The sequence below is a fragment of the Osmerus mordax genome, chromosome 20, assembly GCF_038355195.1.
Source record: "Osmerus mordax isolate fOsmMor3 chromosome 20, fOsmMor3.pri, whole genome shotgun sequence".
Lineage (NCBI taxonomy): Eukaryota > Metazoa > Chordata > Actinopteri > Osmeriformes > Osmeridae > Osmerus > Osmerus mordax.
In genome coordinates, this window is record NC_090069.1 from 7,337,798 (window position 1) to 7,360,575 (window position 22,778).

General features: G+C 41.7%; 1 protein-coding gene and 1 long non-coding RNA gene across 8 annotated transcripts in view; one reads left to right on the forward strand and one right to left on the reverse strand.

The window, feature by feature from the left end:
- ppip5k2 (diphosphoinositol pentakisphosphate kinase 2) overlaps positions 1-22,778 on the forward strand; it is a 109,407-nt gene that overhangs the window by 11,926 nt on the left and 74,703 nt on the right. For all 7 annotated transcript variants that reach the window (XM_067258731.1, XM_067258734.1, XM_067258735.1 and 4 more), the window contains exons 2-4: positions 16,818-17,449; positions 18,207-18,402; positions 19,251-19,341. In XM_067258731.1, the coding sequence (XP_067114832.1) occupies positions 17,279-17,449; positions 18,207-18,402; positions 19,251-19,341 (458 nt within the window). In that variant the 5' untranslated portion in view covers positions 16,818-17,278. The remainder of the gene's footprint in view (positions 1-16,817; positions 17,450-18,206; positions 18,403-19,250; positions 19,342-22,778) is intronic.
- On the reverse strand, positions 8,548-9,461 carry LOC136964506 (uncharacterized). The gene is made up of 4 exons (XR_010879082.1): positions 9,383-9,461; positions 9,194-9,271; positions 8,734-8,922; positions 8,548-8,651 (listed from the first exon to the last, which is right to left on the reverse strand). It is a non-coding gene; the product is annotated as an uncharacterized lncRNA (long non-coding RNA).

Below are 22,778 nucleotides of genomic sequence, written 5' to 3' on the forward strand. Positions count from 1 at the left end.
CACTGCTGATAGACCGCCTAAAATTTTGTACAGCCCTATTTCTGATACCGTGGCGGCAGAAATTTAGCCGTGGCGGGCCGCCGCGGAAAAATCAACATAGCGGAAACACTGAGAGGTTTAAAAGGCTACCTTTGCCTAAACTGACATGCATCAACTCAGAGAACTGAGTTTCAACATCCATTTACACATTTAGTCTCTATTTGTTACTTTACTCTTAAGGCATGTTTAACTTAATGTCTGCACCTCTCTGTCACCAACTGTCTCTGGAGTGGGGGGTGGGGGCTTCACACGGTGTGTACAGGTATAAACAAGTTAAATGTAAGACTTTTTAAGACCTTTTAATACCACTTCCAAATGAAATTAAAGACCAAACTTACGATGGAAATACAAATAAAAAGTGGAAATATACAGTAATCTTTCCAAGTAAACACTGATGTCTGTTCAATATGAACAGTATGGTAAAATGACAATAATCGGTTGAGTTTAAGAACATTGACTAAATGTGTGTAATGCGAAAGGATAACACAAAAATGTAATTGCTGTCCTAAATTATATTTATTATTACACTATGGTGGAAATGGTGGAGCAGAAACTAGCAATTCCATGAATTCCATGGAAACAAAGGCAAATGTGTGAGATGTACTGATGTGGTGCACAAATCATCCAAGAAGCAGTACTTTCTCTTGAGTGGTTTTTATTCAGATGAATAATCATTGGATTCAGGTCAAAAGTCTATCACTTGAACTGGTTTCATCACTTAAGACACTCAAAGTCAGCAGCTTGGCATACTGGGACATGGAAAGGATTAAACATTTAGACTTTCATCAAAGTAAAAAATGCTGGCTTGTCCTTTTTCATCAATGTCCTCAAAAAAGCAGGCTGCAGAGCTACTGTGTCTGTGGGGTGACTGTCTCTGGAGGGCTGGCAGGCAGGGGCAAGCAGGGCCTGCAGGCAGGCAGGCAGGCAGGCAGGCAGGCAGGGCAGGCCAGCTGGATGAAGCTGTCCTGGGGTCAGGGCTGAAGAGAAGCTGTCCAGCTAGAGAGGGGTAGTCCAGCAAGGGGTCTGTGTTGATCTCAGCATCCTCTGTTGCATCCTTTGTTACGCTTAGCATCCTCTGTTGAACTCTGTTGAGCAGGCCTCTGCATGACCCTCCAGACCTGTCAAAGTGAAGAAAGGGTCCATGTCAGTTGAGAAAAATGAAGCTTTTCCCATCTACACTTGATACAGACTTCAGTTTTGACTGTGAAATGCAGTGTCATTACTTGAACTTGAATTCAAATGTGTTGACCTGATGGAGACCCATGCAAAGTCACTCAAAACGCGGGTTCGATTCCAAGCTCTGGCAAGAGTATTTAGCTCTAAACTGGTCAATATATACACATCTGACAAAAGACTGGCAAAGAGATTGGCAAAACTTATCATATGACGGATGCATATGACGAATGAAACAGGCTCGCCTTGAAAAATCAGATATACTGGCTATCTTTAGCAGGCCCTTGTCTACAAAAAGCAGTCCTCCCTGACGTTTTTGGAGTAGAATTGAGTGAAATACAAAATTCTTTACACACTGCCAGTGGGCGAGCCTAGTCTGACTCTGAGGCTAACGTCAAAACAATGTTTCACGCAGTATCACTCCAATTTCAAGTCCACAAAACACAAAAATAATCGGAGCATCTGGCTAAAAGCACAATTCCCACATCTCCTAAAGGCTTCCCTCCTCGACCTTTTTCGTGTAGACCTAACTGTAAAATGGTGAACTTATGAACATGATGCGACCAAAACATGGCTGCCGCCTAAGCCTATGCGGTCTCCCTGGCGCTTAGGCTTATTACAAAGACTTTCACACCCCAAATCACAATTCTGAGCCGACCGGTCTGTGGGGAATTGCTTTTCCTCCTAAAGGCTGCCCTCCTCTACCTTTTTGATGAACAATTCGCCGAGATGCAAAATGATTCACTCATTAAAAACACAGAGGAAAAAAGCTAGAGCTGGCTACTTTTCGAGTTCGGTTTTCCGTCACTTCAGACTCATGATTCAAAGGTCTAAAAGTGCTAAAACCTTCACCATAATTCAAGAGTAGTGTACTTTCACAAACCCAATCATTAATTCTAGCTTAAAATGTGTAAAAATAGGACTTACCGAACTTGGCTGTGTCCAACACGGCTATCACACGATTCCAGTTGAAAACAACAATGGCCGCCGAAAAATAATTTATATTCGTAACGGCGAGCTGCGATTGGAAGCTAAATGAAACAGGGGCTAAAAACCGAGGGTGGGGGCTTGGTCAGCACACAATTTCAAGAAAGCATGTGTGTGTGTCAAGGGAAGGCTGAGTGTGTGAGAATTTGGAGCACGCGTGGGGAGGAGCAGAGGGAGACATTACATTGGAAATTTCATTAGCAATTAGCCAAGCATGCATGTTTCAAATATTCACAAAAAATCGACTTTTCATCTCGACTTTTCATCGTCAACCTTTTCTCAGATTTGTGTACTAAACATTCTCAAGAATCTTCATATGAACTTGTGATTGAATCAGAGTATCAGTTTTTGGCCGGCGGATGTGTAAAGCATTATTTTAGCGTTAGCGATAAATTCGATTTGCTTTATATCAATCATTTTTGGAGATATGAAGTTGCCTTTGCACATGGTAACATGTTGTAGTGTCTTCCACCGATATACCAAGTTTAGTGTTGATATCTCAAAGATTTGACGAGATTTGACCCAAATTCCTGTTTGGTTGCTCTGCTGCCAATTTTGATTGGCTGTACCGGACAAACGGTTTTGAAAATCCAATATGAAAGTAATACCTGAGTGAGGGTTGCTCTGACGATGATGGTTGCCAATTCTGGGGAAGATTGGAAAAAAATTGTAGGAGGAGTAGGCTTTCAAAGGTTTGTGATAAAACCGGAAATGGCGGAAAATCTATATAACTGGAAATTGACGTAATTGAACTCGTCTTGATCCAGGGAATCCAATGGTACCTCATTTTTGAAAATCAGTCATACGGTTCAAAGGTTGCGTGTGTAAACACAAGTCAAACTTTGACCCATTTGTGGCGCTAGAGTGGTCTAATGGGATACATGAAACTTGGTGTAGGTATAGAAGGAACTGTCCTTAATGAGTGTGCCAAATTTCACAAAAAGTTATCGAAGGGTTCTAGGGGCTGCCATTGACTCCCATGGAACTCGAATAATAATAATAATAATAAATATAGCTGCAAGCAGCAATGGCGGATTCCTCCAAAACATTGCAAACCATTGATAAATGTATATTCTTCACAAATTGTTACTGTATAGAAACATCCATGCTGTAGACTTACCAATGGGATACCAAATCTGAAATGCAATACCATCAAGATCCACAAGGGCTTTTATTTCAAGCCAAGGAGTGAAGGGAGGGGGCTTGGTGAGCCTACCCATTCCAGAAATCCTTGTATCTCAATAGTATGAACCTGCAGAGCCGGAGACCCGGAGAGCTGCAGTTTCAGGACCGCAGTTCTAGGACCCTCGTTTTATCTGACAGCGCCACGTAGCGAATTGGATGACGAAATATACTATTGAGTACGTGTCACTAGATCACAACAAGATAGGCTATTTGAATGGTTTGAGAGAGGCAAGAAACAAGGAAAACTGGGGAATTTGATTATTAAGATATGGATATATTTAATATATATATACAATAATAAACAATAACAATCGCAGTATCACATCCATCCACCCCCCCACCAAATACACCTGCATCGCTCCATCCAACTCTTCATAATTCCCTCCACCCCATCAACCAGCAACATTTTGAAGGATGTCTAGATTTTCGCGACCACCAAAATACCAAAAAGAGTGCGACCAAAGCAGTATTCTCCACAAACAGTAATTTCTGTCTTCAACTTGGTTGTTAACAGTTGTATGTTTGGCAATCAGTGTAGCTCATAGGTAAAAGTAGCTAATGTGAATCACGTGTGGTTATGTATAAAACCACTCCGGTGTCGTGAAATGATTTCAACAGCAAAGTTGGAGTTAGCTAGCTAACGTTAACTTTATTGTCCAATTCAAGACACCAGAATTGTTTTATACATAACCACACATGATTCAAATTAGCTACTTACACTCTGATTCTCGTCCATCTTGTCATGAAACAAGCTACATCACTTCCTCTCATAGAGTTTATAGGTGCTTTCGACATGGACTGCGGCTGCATGAAACGACCGGCGAGAGTAGCCGCTTGCAGTCGGGGAGGAGTTGAAAACGGCTCTGTAAAGTCGGACATTCCAGCTTCTCGTGGTTTGCTGCATTGAGGTCAGTCATGGCCGATCAAGCGCCGTTTGCTTACTTTATTTATAATTAAACTTAGTCTTTCCGTTAGTGAAGAGGCGGACTAAAACCCTTTCTTCAACACATTTTTTATTCAATTAAACTGTTTGGTCCGGATTTGAGCGTTGGCAAAACTGAAGGTGTCAGAATAATTACAAAACACGCGTCAAAGTTGTAGTGTGTGAGGCTGGCCAATCATGAAATAGCTGTGTCGTCATTAGAACCCGTGCAGTTGCTCTTGAGAAAATGCGCTCGGCTACACAGCCGGCAGTTCTCGAATCGATCTCACGGTACTTTGATGGCTACGTCACAGTGACCCAGCCTCGGCGCCGTCTCAAGTCGGACAAAAAGTCTAACCAAAATTCACTGTTTCAAGTCAGCCGCCTGCAGCCGGCTGTAGCGCTGCATGAAGTCAGTTCATGTCGAACACACCTAATATTACTAGAGGAAGCAACTTTTGTCTTCCAAGATGGCGTCCCCATTCATTTCTATGAAAAGTGCTCAGTGGCGCAGTGAGGCAAGTGAGAGCACGAAACTGGACCGCGCCATATTTCCACTTCCGACTCTTCCGGTCTAGCTTTAAACAGTGGCTCTTTTTTTCCCTAGCTCCGAGACCTTGTGCACGCTTGCAACTAGCTGTACACGTCATACTTTGCAACAACCAGTCGCGAGCATAGATGTATATGGTTGCGAGCGTGAGCTAAGGCATTGCAGTGGCAGAATGGGGTACAAGTCCGATAAGAATCAGAGACATGATGCAAACTTTACGGAAATGTATGCTGTCACTGTATAGCAGGGTTTTTCCTGGGTCAAAATGGGTCTTCGGTGCCCCCCCCCCCCCCCCCCAATAAAAGGGTATATATATTTTTTCTTCTTCTTTCTAATCAATGTATTTATTCACAGGTGTTTTGCATCCCCCCCCCCCCCCCCCCCCCCGCCGAAACAACACCTATATTTCTGAACAGGTTAATGTAATAGTCTAATGTAAGAATTAGGTTAAGAATACCAATGGAGGCTGCGTTGGAAATCGTAAATAAAACTTTTGTCAGCATTTTTAGTGGAAATTTCATTTGCATTTGTAGAGGTGTATTTGTGTACGTCGGGCTGGCCCTCGCAGCGGAACGACAGTTTACTGGCCGCTCTGTCCATTCGCGCACCTCACAGTTGCGTATTGATCAGACAAGAAGACACGCTTATCAACTCAATTACTATTTATCAAAACAGAACGAGGGTTCGGCTGTAGCCTACTTGAAACATACTATTGAGAACATATTCGCTGACATGCATTGCACGCGTGATGAACACAGCTTTGTTTTTTGTTTTTCATCACAGACTTTTTTTTGCCTTTGGCGCTCGGGATTTGTCATTGGCGCTCGGGAAAACGGCTTTGGCGCGCGCCAACATTTTCTCTATGCAGGAAAAAGCCTGTATAGTATTCCTTTCACTTGTTTTTTAGAAATAGGGCTAAATATAGGGCTATTCTAGATGGAACTCATCACATATGTTGTTTTTTTTTCTTTGTGATATGAGTATGATTTCCAACGCATTGTATCGGATTAAATAAACTGTTAACATAAACACTTAGCTCCGTCGTTGTTCTCGCCAGGCAAAGAAAGCTTAATAGTTATTTTTGTAACAGAAATCTTCCATAATGCAGACTTACCATAGCTTACTGTCAACTTTATATTCAAACGAAATGCCACTAAATTCACACTGCCTTAAATTTAACATCATTGTACAAATGTGGCCTGTGTTTTATATGTTCAACCTACAAAACCAAAGCCTATTCATGGATATAACGTGATCTAACAAGACTTGGTAATAATTTAATAAATAAAAGCTTGAGAAGTGTCTAAAATATACTTTATTGAACATTTGACTTTGAAAGGGGCATATTAACAGAACTATATACAAGACATTTCCATCAGATATAAGTGGGGGTGAAACATAGTCACTGAAGACCTTCATTGTCCCACAAAAGCAGTCTGGCTTGATGACACGATAAAAAAAAAGAATAGCCTAATGGGTGTTCACAAAAAGTTATCGAAGGGGTTTAGGGGTGCTCAGCCCCCAATGACAATGTGACATGAATACAGTGCCTTGCAAAAGTGCAAAACCCCCTTGCTAATAACAGGCATGCAAACATGTCAAGAGTGAAAAAGGTGAGAAGGACACAGCGAACCCCCGACCCTCTAGGGGGGTCCGGGGGCATGGTCCCCCGGAAGAAAATGTATTACATTTTAAAGTTAAACGCATGAATCTGGTGCACTTTGAGATCAAAATTAAGAGGCTAGATCTATGTAGAATCTGTGCTCTTGTAAACAATGTCATGTTCTTTTAACCATAAAGACATTTTTTGTATAGCATTGGTTCCAGAGCCAGTTGTAAAGTTGGGAAGCACGGGTAAAATGCTGTGTCGGCCACGAATCACGTAGGTTACCCATTTTGGTTTCAAAAAGGTGAGGAGTTTGCATGCCTGTAAATAAATCCCTAATTTCACTGGATAACAATTCATACATTTATGTATTATTATGCAAAATATTGAATGAATGAAAAAACTAGGGATGTCCCTTTCTTCATTAACTTTTTAATTATTATTATTTTTAGAAGGGTCTAAAATCGCCACTGCCTAGACTACTTGTTCTGAGCAGGTGTTGTCAGTGAACAGCTGTAAAACTGTTGGTTTAGTTACAGACACTCATGAAAAACTGATGGTAGTTATCTGGGAAACATGTTCTAACATTTTCTAAGTTGTCATTGTTTGTGTCAAACAAGTTGTGAATTAGTTGTAACATTAAAACATGAGATCATGACTTACTCTGTGCTCAAAGTGATGCTCGAGCTCCAGTGGTTTCCTAGATGAACGAAACTTTCGGAAGACGTTAGGTGCCTTCGACTTCATGCAGCGCCGGCGTCGCCTGCAGCCCGGCTGAAATGAAGCAGCCAATGGCATTCTCAGCTTGGCGCCGCCAGGGCTTCATGAAGTCGAACGCACCTGTTGTAGCAGAATCACGTGTGAACAATTCCAGGATATGCTTTTTTTCCATTGGTTGTTGCGTTAAATGTTACCCAGATACAATAGTGCTATTTTCTAATTAGCTATTGTGTAGACCTTTTCTTTTTTTGGATTGGGTGATAAGTGGCAGGCTCGACCAAGAACTCCAGGGGAGACGCGCTTGATTCCTGACGGTTCCATAGTGAGAGAGGCGCGGCCAGAAAAAATTTGGTTGGGCGCTGCGGCATATTAAATATATTATAAATAGTTTTTCTGCGTGAGAAATACAATGTGTGGCGGGAATGCGTGACAAAAGACCGAAATGAGTGACTGTCGGGCTCAATGCGTGACACTTGAGAGCCCTGTAGACTACTGCTTCCGAAAGTAGATGTAGTTCCTTAATAATATCAGCTTATATTGTACATTACACATCACAATTGTGTGTCATATCACAAAGTAAAATTTGTAAATAGTTATCACCCTGGCCTCTTTGCTTGTGGCGCTTCTGCAGCTGCCTTGCAGTAAAGCAGTTAGCCTACCCAGCTAACACAGTTACGTTGACGCAGAGTGGGTCATTGAGTGACGCCGCAACGTCACTCGATGACCAAAAATACCGTGCATCTGTGGGACGCCAGAAGGTAACCGCAACGTAATCTTGTGACGTTGCCAGTCCGTAACCGCGACGTCCTGGCAACGTAAATTGTGACGTTGCCAGTCCGTAACCGCGACCTCCTAGCAACGTAATTTTCTGACATTGCCAGTCCGTAACTGCAACGTTAATTAAGTAACCTATATTTCTCAATTCTACTGCTTATATTGGGTCGGTTCCTATGCAGACCTCATTTGCCCCAAATGCTACTTGTTCTTCTATAATAGGCTACATGGTAGCCAACTTTAGGAGGACTATGTTTGTGTGGTGTGTCGCCTAACTCAAGCTAATCATAAACAAGGCAGCATTTCCATGTAACATTCAGTAATTGTATTTCAAACAAAGTGCCAAACAGTTAATTAAAATCTTCTGCCAGTCCCCGCTACAGGTCCTGTCTGTTGGCCCTGACAATGAAGCACAAAATAAGTTAGTGTCCTATCAACATAATTGCACATGTGAAAGGGGCTATACAAGTCATAATAAAATAACATCTAGAGTAATATACATCATCAAAAAAATATTATGGGATTCTAGTTTTTTGTCACATAGCCATGTGAAAGGTTGGATATAGAAAAGCTGCAATCATGATTCATTCACCTGGCTTGTTTTGAATGGGCTGGCGGGGCGTGTTTGAGTGTCTCCGCTATGAGGAACTCCACAGCCTTCTCTTCCAGTCCCGTCTTCCACTTCATCACAGCATCTGCAATTAGAAGTCATGAACTTATTGTTAGCACCAATTTGAATGTTGTAAGCCATAGTTCATGGCATCTCAAAACACCTACCACTCTCTTTCGGAACTCCAGCATCTTAAGGCGCTCCTCAAGGTCTTGGAGTTCAGCCTGTGTTTGGGCCACCTGTAGGTCCATCACTGGCACCTCTTCAGTGTCTGCCCTGTAGTCACCTGAATAGGAGAGCCTCTCACTGGTTCTCCTCCAATGTCTCCATCTTCCGGAGCATAACCTGTAATGTGTCTGTCATTAAGGACAAGTAAAACAAGTTTACAAGAGTTTGCATGATTGGCATACACTGTGGTTCTTCTAGATTAGCTGTAACATTGATGTAAATAACAAATGTTACCTTGAATGGTTGTATACATAGCATTAGTATGACAGCATTTGTTGTTGTGACAAATATGTATCCCCCTCGCCACGATCAGAACAACTTAGGTATGCCTTACAATGAGTTGGCAATGCTATTGAGAAGCTTTGAGAATTTTTTTGAGTGTCTTATATTTGCACTTGCCTGGCTGCCAGCTGTTTTCCTGGGCCCCCAATGGGTTCTCCTCCACCAGACCAGAGTTGACACCTAGGGGTATGGCATCTGGTGATGCAAAAGTTTTAAGTCATGCTTTTGCTTCAAAACATAGCCTTTAGGGTTGCCATGGCTCATACAATTATTGTCACTGTTATAAACGGTCATTCATTACAATACCATCATTTCCCAGGGACACAGTGCTAGGCTGTGTGACGGTGGTAGGATAATCTGTACAGAAATGAAAGTGGAATGTAGTTTAAGTACATAGCGTCACTGTGTCCAATCCCGACCGTTTTTTAGATAACATTCTGATAAAATGCCACTTCAAATATTGATAAAAATAATCGTATCACGTTTTCAGCTGAGTTACTGATTTCACGTTAAGCTTTAACTTCTTACTTTTCGAGCTATATATTTAGAGTTAGCTTAGCCGGTAAATTAGCCGTGCGCTACCCTTGTCCAAACCCGACCGCACTTCTAAACACTGGGCGCTGCTGTTTTTCCGTGGATATTAACTTGATCCAGGGTCACCAAACTGACCATCAATGCTGTCAACATATCCAGGGACGTAGTTATGTCCTCCACAATAAGATATCAAGCTTCAACATCTCCAAACTATGCGATAAAATCTCAATTTGACTGTATACCACCACCTGCTGGATGTTTTGTTGAACTCTTCTCAAAGTTTGCTAGCCCCCATCCCTTCCTCCCCTCGACTACAGATCACGTCACACATGATCGTGTATTTTCATTGGCAAGACAAAGTAGTGTTAAGCTAGCATTGAAATACACTCATATGCTAACCCATAGTAGCAGTACGATGACAACACAGACACACTTGTCAGAGTAAAGATCGTCGCCCGAGTGTCGACGAGTGGTCTTTCGGCCAAAGTAACTTTCCTATATTATTTAGACATGTAAACGTCCATATATGTTCATGAAATTTTACACGTAGATTGTTTGGTATGCCTAAAATAATACTACTTACACTTTGCTGGCGATAGCAAAAGAAAATTCTGGCAAAAACACCGGAAACTGAGTGTCTAAACCCCGTTCGGGTTTGGACAATAGTAGTTTACAGCGGTCGGGATTGGACACAGTGACGTTAGTATTATCATATTGATATTAAAGGAGTAGCTTTGCACATATGTGATAGTTTGAAAGCAGGGCCCCAGAGTGTAGCGTCGCACATGTGTGATTCTGAACATTCCAACCGACTATTTTCCGATAGACAAAAACTATATGACAAACGCTATAGTATGGCTCCAAAATGTACAATTAGTAGGCTAACAAGTAACACTAGCAGGTAGTAGCATTGCTACGAGTATTATGCTATGTTGCTAGGTAACGGAAGCTAATTAAAGCCACCTAGCTGCCGTGTTGGAAAAATAACTCACTCTGGTGGAAGCGTCGGAAATATTTAGAACTCACACATCTAAAGGTTAAAACGAATAAACTTATCCAAAAACAGATGTCATGTACAAATTGGAAGAATTAGTGACATGATACTTTTATAGACGCCATTGCTGTGCATGCCATGACCGACTGTGATCAAAATGTGCTCAGCCACGCGTTAGCTCCACAGGTTTTGAAAATTCAGGGCTAAATAAACTATTTTGGGACAAGGTTTTTTCTAACAGTTCTGAACGTTTATTTTCATTGATTCTTTTGTGGGTGATTTGTGAGACGCTAAACTTTGATGTATGCATTTTCAGTATTTCAACATAACTTTCTGGAGCGTTTAACCTATTACCTCTAGCTAGCGAAATCCTAACGTAAACAATGTGAATCTGATAGCAGATAAAAAGGCTAAATAGCCTCAATTTCAAACCTATACGTAATAGCATGCCCCATCCAATTTCTGAAAATATGTTTATATATTTAAAACTATTTCTGTAAAGAAACTCACCTTTGAAGTAGCTAATTTCCAGTTGAAATCCGATGCGTACCAGACGGTTGAACCCCTGCAAAATCTCTTCTGAAATCCCAGTTTCAGCGATGCGTTGAAATGGGCATGCGCAAAGTGGGGCAGACTGAGGGCAGGTTTGCTAAGGAAGAATTGTAATATTCTGTGATGACTTGTCTTTGGAAATGAAACTCTTAAGAGTCGCTTACCTTTTGGTCACATTTGACAATTTTGTATTACAAAATTATTGGAGCACACATTTGCATTGTGTGTCATACAGCTTTGGTGTGCTGTACAAAGAATGTTTGCTTAATCATGTTACACATCACACATTGATTGCTTTTGTACATGTTTATAGTAAAGAATGAAAGACTAAATTATATTCCAAATTCAGTCTTTTATTTATTAAAGCTATGTTTCTGCATATGAGAAAATTGATGACCAATGACATGCTGGGGCTGAGCTGCACATGAATTACATACATTGTCTACATTTATACGTGCTGGGTGCAACATTTAATATTGTGTGTGATTGAAATTCATGTAGACTATGGCAACATTACAAAAGTGTCAGAACTGAGAATCAGAATCAGAATCAGAATGGGTTTTTATTCGCCATGAAAGTTTGCACAGACAAGGAATTTACTTTGGTAGGAGAGCCTACCTAGGCAGCCAATTTCGGCGCCACTAGAAAGTTACAGCATAACAGAGCAGTCCAGTGTCATCTCTCCATCTCTGGAAACCACTATATTGCACTCGAGATCTGTTGTCCTGCGACCAAAGAGCGACTTAACAGCAACTTAACCCATGGTACCAAAATTCATGTATGCAGCCGACCAAGGTACAATGTCACGGCAACGTTGTCCACGGGACCAAAAATAACGTATCCAACCGACCAAGGTACGACGTCGCGTCAACGTTGTCCACGGGTCTAAAAATAACGTAACCAGCCGACCAAGGTACAACGTTGCGGCAACGTTGCCCACGGGTCTGAAAATAACGTTACCAGCCAACATAGGTACAACGTCGCGGCAACGTTGCCCACGGGTCTAAAAATAACGTAACCAGCCGACCAAGGTACAACGTCGTGGCAACGTCGTCCATGGGACCAACTGGCAACATTCCCTTTATAACGTTGCTACGACTTTGCCACGACGTTGCCAGAAGGTAACGTTGCGGGTTACCAACTGAGCACTTACTGGCAACGTTGCCGCAACGTCATGTGTTAGCTGGGTAGCTATCTCCCAGAAGTTAACGAGCTGCTAAACTAATGTTCTGCTAGAGGTAGTCACTAGGGATGGGGGGGAAAATCGATTCAGTTACGAATCGCGATTCTTGTGAATGACGATTTTTAAATCGCCACGCTGCCTCCCAAATCGATATTTTGTCTGTAGCCTACTTTTTATTATTTTATTCAATGCGAGAATTTTTTTTTTGTATAATCCTACAGATGGCGCAATGCAATCTATTCGTTCATGATTTCCTTCTGGCTAGAAGTGCAGCTTCACATGTAGTAGCTATGCAAAGGCTAACCTGTTGGACAGCAAACATGTCAAACGTGAGGCCCGAGATTCATGCTGCACCTAAACATTTTAAATCACACGTCTGGAAGAATTTTGGATTTCATAATTTACAGGGAAAGAATGAGATAGACATGAGCCATGCTGTCTGCAAAATATGCCACGGAAAGGTGAAGTATTGTGGTAATACTACAAACATACGTGCTCATATCTCTCGACGCCATCCAGAATTATTTGACTAAACGGCGGAGGAAGACAAAGCTGCTAGCAGCAAACAACAAACGCTGGACACATGTTTCAGTAAGCTCCCCAGCAGTTCAGAAAAGGCTATTCGCATCACACAATCCATATCTCATTTTATATGCAAAGACCTTCGTCCCTATGGTGTGGTCGAAAATACAGGTTTTCGTAATATGATTTACACATTAGAGCCGAGGTACACAAAACCATCAAGACGTTTCTTTTCGGACACAGCCCTGCCCAAGATCTACAACGAGATCAAGATAAAAGTAAAGGAATCGTTGAGTAAAGCTGAATAAGTTGCTCTGACGTGCGATGCGTGGACGTCGAGGGCCACTGAGTCATATGTAACAGTAACAGCCCATCACATATCTGATGAATGGTGTATGTCCTCTCACGTTCTCCAGACTAGGGCTTTGCATAGCCTAGTTTTTTATTTAGTTTATATTTTAAGTAAACTTTTATTCGTTATATTTAATTGACCTTTTATGTATTGTTTTAAAAGTAGCCTAAGTTTGTGTGCAGTTTACAGGGGCTATAAAATAATAGGGCACATTTGTATTTATTTTTTCTATTGGCTGCCCGGCAGTCATTAAGTTAATGTTTATATTTAGGAATTAAAACTTTAAGCTCTAAGTGAATTTGACTGTTTTATTTGAAGGTATGATTCAACTGTTTTCCATGGTCCAGTGTTAAAAAAGTGTTAAAAGATAACCAAAAGAAATCGTAATATCGAATCACAATACTTACAGAATCGCAATACCCACAGAATCGTGATACATATCAAATCGCCACCTAAGTATTGTGATAGTATCGTATCGGGAGGTCCCTGCCGATTCCCGTCCCTAATAGTCACGCGAGTTTTCGTGATGTTAGTGACGTAAGTAGCGTCATTGACTGTGGCTAGCAAGTTAGCCACCGTTAGCTTCACTTTTCGCCACAAAAACGTAATTTCTACTTAAACCGTGCAACGGAACGTAATTAAAAATACAAGCAACTCAATCGCTACCAAGGCGGAACTTTTGACACCTAGGTTGTCTATGTAGTCCAAATATTGACTGATGCTTAGGGGTGTGAAGAGAAATAATAATAAATATATGTGAGAGAACAAAGGTTGTGCCCTTGCCGAAGGCAAAGCACACCCAATGAACTATGTAGTTCTAAATTGTGGAGCTAGACCATTAAACAGTTTTTCAAAATGGAGCTGTCATGGCAAAGACTGTCTGGGTGCCAAAAACTGTCCGGCCTGCCGTCACAATGCCGTTCCGATCCGTCGTTATGCCAACCATAAATTCCTGAGATAGCTACGTGCGCTAGCAGGAAACTGTCCTAGTTGCAATACTGGTTTCTAGGTAGGTAGTTTTGTATTTAGGCCTATTTAAAACAATTTAGCCTACTGTAGCATTTGAAGTTTTCATTTGTTCAATAGCAAGTGCTAGCTAGTTTGGTAAATAATAAAAGGAATACAAAGACAATTATATTTCTGTGTTTAGCTTCAAGTTGGTACCTTTTTTACTTATTTACCGTCTAGGAGCATCCATTTTTGTTAAAGATCCTGTAAAGTGAAATTAAAAACGAGTTTCAAGTTCACCACACCACAGAATAATGTGTTATTAACTACCCATCCAAATTCGAATGAAAAAAAACACCAAGTATGTTAAATTAGGCTTTGAAATCGTAAGATTTCGTAAGAAAATCAGCAGTCTTCTCTGTTCGAGACTGGGGGGACGTGTCGCCTGAAGGAGCTGAAGCTCGGCCTCCTCCCTGGAAGGCGCTACCTACGACCCAGATAATGGACGCTACGTCAAGCCGAACAAAACAGTATAGAATTAGAATGTATTTGTTCAATGAGTGAAACATACTGATGCATATAAATGAAATATTCCCCTGAGCTGTAACACAGGAGTAAACATTTACAGCAGAGACAGCAGATAGTGAGCTCTCCAACTACTTCTAGCACATTAGCTACCATTTCACCAAAATACCATCATTCTACACCGAGTAGCCTAATATCAAGTTAGCGGTTTGCACTAATTATAGCAGAGATACCTCTGGAAAAGTGATCTAGTATAATTATAACAAACACACAGAACTGAGTGATGAACTGCTGGCGGTGGTGTATGGTCCAGGTGCGACCGGAGGATGAACGGCCGGGGGGGGGCGATTCTCGGTACGGCTCTGCGCTGCAAGAGAAGCCGTGTGTTGGTGAACCCCATCTGTCCATGGTCCATGTTAAAACTGTCCGCCGTGAAATGGTCAGTGGCGCAGAGGCGGCTGTTGGAGTTTATCCAAAGCTTTCCACATGGCTCTTCACAAAATCTATTCACCTATTTTTCCTTTCATTATCAACAGGGAACTTAAATGGCGTTGCAGCGCAGCTGGAGTTCTTGCATCCAGGGAAGATGCAGTTGCGGGTGGTGGGAGACATCCTGAAGCTAGCTAGCTAGCTGATGTAAGCTACAATAACAGTACAGCAGGAGGAGCCATTCAGTGATCTGACGTAGATGGGGCGAAATGACGTAGATAGGGCATTTTTTGACGCCCATTAAAACCTGATCTGAAAACGGAAGAGAAACTGTTCTTCGGTATAACTCCACATTTCAGTGCGACAAAGTTTTAGTGCTTTGCACTTGCTTTCAGGAACTCATTTCACACGTATATAATGTACTTAGAAGCAAAACATGGAATTTACTTTACAGGATCTTTAAGGCTTCTCCGCTTGTCTGGGATAAGTGGATTTTTTTGTAGGGCAAGTGGAAGAGAAATTTACTTGCCCCACTGGACAAGTGGCTTCGTCCCAATATCTCTACAGACCATGCATCTAACGTTAATTTCATGCTCAACACTTGAACGGGGGCTTATTACTTGAAAGAGGAATTATTTACTGTGTTGTCTCAGTTACTCTATCAGGGCTTTGAAATACTGTGACTTGCTCAAGTAAGCAAATGGCTAGTAGAACATAACATTTCATAATAATTCCAGAAAATCAAGCAGCGCTGTAAGACCCAGTGAAATGTTATACAGATAACAAACCAACATTAGCTAGCATCGCTACGACATTGGCTAACTCTAATTCGGTAGGCTATCCTCAGTATTTGCAAGCTAACTAAATTTATACTGTATCTAAAATAAGATAAATAGCCCCGAGACGAGCTTTCACGGGTGTTCGCTATGTTGCTTCACTCCTTGTGCCTGAGCCTCGTCTATTACTGTTTACAACAACCTTAGCAGGACTACTTGGTTGGCGTTGCCTTCTTAGCGTGAGAAGTACAAGGTTTGGCGTGAGAGCGTCTGAACTGGTTGAATTGCGTGTCTCACTGCCAATGCGTGAGCGTTGGCAGCCCTGTATTAAAAGGTGTACAGCCTACTTTACAGTTGAATATGAGTTGATATTTAAATATGTACATTTAACCGATACAAATGCTGCTAATGCTTGCTAGGTACACAGCTGCCGACGCTAGCTAGCTAGCTAGCTAGAAACGTCAACACAATGTTTTTTTTTAAATAAAATGATAAATCTTTACCCGGACAAGTGACTTTTGTGCTTGGACAAGTGAAACGTTAAGTGCCTTAAAAAGTTAATGTCGAGCCCTGCGCATAATGTCATCAAAACAACAAACATCCTATTTATCTACTTTATAACTAATGCCTTAGCAATTATGTTGCTGTCTTACATAAATATAGCCTAAATTGTAGTTTGATGTAGCCTTCTGTTTGGGAAGGCTTAAAGTTGTTTTTATTTTCATGAATTCAAAATGGTTGTTTAATCACCCTATCACTGTGTTTTTGTCTGCATATGACATGGACATACACAGTTACAATGTGCGCACTACACTCTTCTACACTTTTATTCAAGCTGTAGTTTTATTTCAAAAGCTTACAATGTCAGGGCTTTTGAAGAGACTTTGTGTATACATTTAAACTGAATGTGTGCATTTTCTTTACAGGATAGGCTGAGGAAAAAAACATGCTGAGCCTCGGGGAGCAGGTCCAGGACAGAAGGGAGTGAGGCTCCAGCTGGTGAAAATTACCCTTTAACTGGCACAATTGAGCACTACACTGAACTAGTGCTGGACATGCTCCTTTAACCAACACATTAGAATAATCACCCCACCACTTAATTTTCTCTTCGGAGGACACCATTTTGGTCAGGGCAGAGGGTATCCCAGGGTTGGGGTCAGAAAGCCACAACTCTTTTTTGGTGATAATTTTTTTTTTTTACAAATAAAGTTAATTGTGTGTGTAGGGTGCAGAAGGATGGCAGGTTTAGAATAAACGTTTGGGAGTCTCAGGGTGAGGGTAAGGGGGAAGAAGGCCCACGTACAGGCGGACTTGCGTAAAAAGGAAGAACCATAGAAGCAGCAGTAGTCCCTGCCTCTACCCCAGGGTGTTCTTCTCGGCCCTGGCCATGTCGGCTGGAGGAGGCGATCCATTGGATGCAAATGAGCACCCGCGATTCTTTGTGGGCTGTGATGATGCCGAGGGGGAGGAGCTGCTGGACCATGGCAGGGTAATGGGCTACGATTGCCTTTATGAGAACGTAGAGGAAGAGGAGGATGAGGATGAGATGTACGACTCGGTGAGTCCACCAAAGATCTCTCTTGGTTATTGTAGATTCTAGTGGTCCATTATGCCACAAAGCAATTGTGTCTAACTAGTAATAAGAAATACATTAGAATTGCAAGATGGTGTTTAATCTTCTATTTCCTTGTGGCCTCCTTCTATGATGCCATATTTGAGTGATCTATGGCTCCATCGCTTAGTGCAGCTCAACATGGCGACGAACGCGTTTATATTTATTTCTCATTAATCAGTCATCTAAACAACTTGACCAAACGACACTGCGCGTCATTGGGTCCTGAGCAATACACCTGCCAGGCACCAACTTCATACAGTCCCCGGTTCTCAAAATAATCAAGCCACAGACGGACAGAGACAGACAGGCACAGAAAGATTCCTACCTTTATAGTTAGATAACCTTTACATCCCAAAACTCCTGCATCAAAAAAATTATGTTTCCTTGTTTTGATTTTGACACTCCTCTGTTACTTGCAATCTATGCTCCTTAAACAGTCTCACATAAAAACAACTGTGTTTGAGACCTCCATGAATACAATGGCATCCATGATTAGGCTAGTTATCAAGTCTCTGACACCATCCAATTCGTTTTCAATGTGGACCAAAAGGCTCTTCAAGTTAATTTCCGAATAGTTGTAATTGTAATTCACTGGATCCTAGTGAGATGTGAAAACTATGAATAGGTAGAACCAACTTGCCCTTGTCTACTTGTTAGCCACCCCCTCTCCCAAAAATGTATGTGTGATTCTCTGCCCTAGCCCCCAGAGAGACAGATTGTGGTTGGCATTTGTGCTATGTCCAAGAAGTCCAAGTCTAAACCCATGAAGGAGATCTTGGAGCGCCTGTGCCTGTTCAAGTACATCACAGTGGTTACTTTTGAGGAGGAGGTTATCCTCAACGAGTCGGTGGACAATTGGCCTCTTTGTGACTGCCTCATCTCCTTCCACTCCAAAGGTGAGATTCAACGTGTTACTTCTTGGGTGCCAGTTAGACACGGCACAGTCCCGCACAAATCGCTATGTACACACTCCCTCACACCAACACAACCCTATAAAGAGTCAACTTTCATGCCCTCCTTCATGTTGGCGCACACACAGGCATCCTTGTTTGAGCTGACTACTTCTCAGTCATACTCGCCAGGCATGCTACTTTTCATAATCATCACTGGAGAAAGAAAGTGTGTGTGTGTGTTTGTCTTTGAGTGTATGGGGGGGGGGGGGGGCTTTTATTATGTAAATGTCATTCACTGTGAAATACCAATCATTTGTAGCCTAAGCAAGTACTGGTGTATATGAGTGTTCCCTGAGCCATTAGGCCAGCATTCAGCCAGTGTAGTGTCAAGTGACTGCCTGCAGTATTACACAGTATTACATGGTGCATATTGGTTTATTGACTGGACATCAGAGGTTAACTGGGGGACCTTGAAGTTTAAATACACATGTTGTACACATGTACTCTTTTTCAGCCCCTGTGCCAAATGAGGTACTGTCTCTCAAGTAAACACTTACACAAGCAGAATATAGAATGCATGTGAACCTAAAAACCTGACCCGTTTTACCATGCAATCCTACCACATCCAAGCAAGCAAAAGTATACTGGCACAGTACCTGAAAGTTAGCTTGAAAATATCAAATCAAAGATTTGGACCCCTCTTCCATTATGGGTTACAATGTGCAAAAACATAAATAATGGTAATTCGCTCTTCCCTTTCTTTGTACAAGAAAGTTTTTTTTTTTTTTTTTTAAGTGTGGATTACGTCTGTCTGCAACCACAGTAAAACAAAATTAATCCAATCATTTCAGGTTTTCCATTGGATAAGGCAGTGGCCTATGAGAAACTCAGGAACCCTTTTGTCATCAATGACCTAGACCTCCAGTATTACATCCAAGACAGGTGAGATCATTGATAGTTGTTAAAGGAACATAATTCGACCAAATGAACCAAATATACTGCAAAATGAAAACCATATATTGTTTTATTAGACAATGGGCATTCAGTATTTGAGGTTAATAAAATGTTGCACATTACCGTTCTAATAAAAACACTAGCAAGTTAATTATCAGTCCTATTGTTCCTGAAGTTAACCTTTTTCCCCATGGGGTAGTTTTGCTGCACAGACTAGTCACCCTCTGATTTCAGAAAGTACAGTAAATGCAGTTAAGATTTAAAAGACTGATTGATACTGAGTGTAGGCTATATTAGGTGTTCATACTTATATATTCACTAGTGGTGGGCATAGTTAAATTTTGTAAATCTAGATTAATCTCACTGTAATCTTGGAATTAATCTAGATTAAAATGGCTCATTTGAATTCCGCCAAAGGCATTCAGAATATGTGTGCTATCCAAATAATGACTAAAAGTAAGTCTTTGAGAACGGGTTTCTCAAGCCAGGTGGCACATTAGACCAGGGGCTCATCTCCTGTTTCCAAAATGCATCACAAACTGCTTGAGAAAGCTGTTATACTATGATAATGGGTGATGAAAATAAATTATGTTCAATAAGATGTTCTTGTGTTTACTAACTGTTTATTGCCTCGGTTGCACTCAAACATAGTAGTTTGACGACGACTCTTCCCCTGCGCTACATCAGTGCTTGGCCCGGCATCTTCCGCATTAGCTAAGGGATGCTTTGCGTTTAGGTGGTATTTGAGACTGGAAAAACTCCTACAGTAAACTAATTCCGCATTGCACAAGGTGCAAACAACTTTAGTGTTGTCGAGGTTTCCATTGGGAAGCTTCTTAAAAATACATTTTCCCTGAAACAAACCCGGCGGCTTCATAGCTGGATCCATGTTAGCATGTCACATTTGATGTGGTAATTTCATACCAGTTTCAATTTCATAGACCCAGCTCCCAACCCAACTTTGAGAATAGATTAACGGCGATATTTTTTTTATCGCCCGATAAGAGTCTCACGTTAACGCAGAACGTTAACGCTGATAACGGCCCACCACTAATATTCACATAAATGTGATTTAAAATCTAATACATGGTTATTGGGCCTCATTCTCGAACGCAGTTAAGTAGAATTTAAGAAGGAATTTCTTCTGAATTGGATTTAGGAAAACATTTGGCATTCATGAATGTTTTCTCATCTGGGATTTGTTCTGAACTTCAGAAGACTTTCCGAACTCGAAATAGCAGTCGTAAATCGGCCAGAGTTGTCAAATGCGATTCCTTAACAAACCACAAGGGGAATCGCATTTAAGAAAACTCTGTGTCGTTGGTGATTGCGTTCACATCAACTCTACAGACATCCTCGGATTAAAATAATTATAATAATTTACCTTGCTTAGTGTGCACACTGCTAGATCCACTGGAGAATAATTCCACTGCTCATTTTACTGGTATTACATTTACATTTACATTCAGTCATTTAGCAGACACTCTTATCCAGAGCGACTTACAGTAAGTACAGGGACATACCCCCCGAGGCAAGTAGGGTGAAGTGCCTTGCCCAAGGACACAACGTCATTTGGCACGGCCGGGAATTTAACTGGCAACCTTCTGATTACTAGCCCGCTTCCCTAACCGCTCAGCCACCTGACTCCCTGGTATGATGTTGTATGTGACAAATAAAACTTTAACTTGCACTTGGACTTGAACATCATATAAATTCAACCAGGCCATCCAATTATCACTGATCACTCAACCTATTTAAAGGGACGAGTGTGCACCCTAGGCATACAATATGGCACAATTGCTTTTCGCTTGGACATAACGTGCATTCCTGTTGCTTTCCTAATTTTGTCGATTCTGACTGCACACGTCACTGCTGTTGCGTGCCCTTATAAGGAGCTGTCGGGGCGTGTATGTATGCAAATTCAGGAGCACGAGGATGCGCTTTCAACTTAAAAAAACTCTTCCGGGGGAGCACAGCTCAGAAAACTTCTGCTGCGTAGGAACACATTTTCAAGCGTTCATGAATTTGGCGGATGTCTTTTTCTTACGTTGTTTTTCCGAAGCCCGTAAGAAACATTTTAGAAGAAACTTCAGAAAATTTTCGAGAATGAGGCCCATTGTTCTTAACCTTGTTGTATGCTTGTTCTCTCTCAAGCACACACATACACACAAGACAGAGGATCACAGCAAATATAATAGATCCAAATGCATGGAGCATGCAATTTGCTACAAATTCAAATTCTATGAGTGGAGCAGAGCAGAGCCCCATAGAGTTTGCCCCCATTGGTTTACCATCACGTAGCTAATTACCGAAAGCCTAAATGTATCCACTGAACGGTGACCCTTATAAAAGGGGACGTCAGCCTGCTGCTCATTCTCCCAAAACTAATATGAAAAACTGCAGGGTTGAACCCACCCGAGCCAGAAAAGGGAAGATGGCACCGCAAGCTACTGTCACCATGTTGTTCGATCGAAGGAGAACATCCTGACCCTTCAACACTAAGGAAAAGTGGAGAAAGGGCCGTCGGACCACTTCAAGCACTAGAAAGTTGATGTGGTACGTGTCTTGGCGGGTTCCACTCCCCTCTGATTGAGTCCTCTTGGCAGACTCCTCCCCACCCGGAGACGCATCCGTGAAGACCGGGTAGTGGGACACCCCTCTGCCAATGGGAGCTTGTGTAAAATAACTCAAGAGTCTCTCCAATGGAATAGGTCGGGTCCAACAGTAATCACTAGTAGCTCGAGCACCACAGGGTCGTTTCCTTCCGCTCCCTTGGGATGCGGAAGTAGTAGTGTAGTGACATTTTCCAAGTTAAGAACAGCACTGGAACTCAGCAAAGTTTGATGCAAAATGTTTATTGAGCTTCAAGGTGAAACAAACGTGAGCAAGATCCCGGGATCAGACTAAAATATTTCTCCGGACATTTCACTCATATATTTACTCCCTATTATTTTGTGTTATTTTGCTATTGGTACTTTTCTGATGGTCACATATTCTACGCATCCTCTACAAATTGGTCCCTTGTTCTGGGGGTTTCAAATTACAGAAGTTTTTTTATACAAAGACATTTTCTCCCAAGTCGGGCTGGTAGTACTGACCATGAACCGTGCAGCTGCAGCTAAGATTCTGGGCACAGGGCCTTATGCGAGCTCCTAGATTTATAGCTCAGGCCGAATAAAACTGCACAGGCTACAGGTGCTTGATTTCCCATACTCCTTAGCCCCTGACTTTCAGATCTTCACACTCTAGGCTTCCTGTCTGCTACCGTTTGTTGGTAATAATAATCAGTCAACAGCTTTGCATATGGTTTCCAGTAATATAGCATATAATAAAAGTGGTGATTAAGAGTTATCATGTAAATCCCTAATCATTACCCATCTTCATAATTTCATCAGTGGGATGTTATTTCCACAACAGTAGACTCA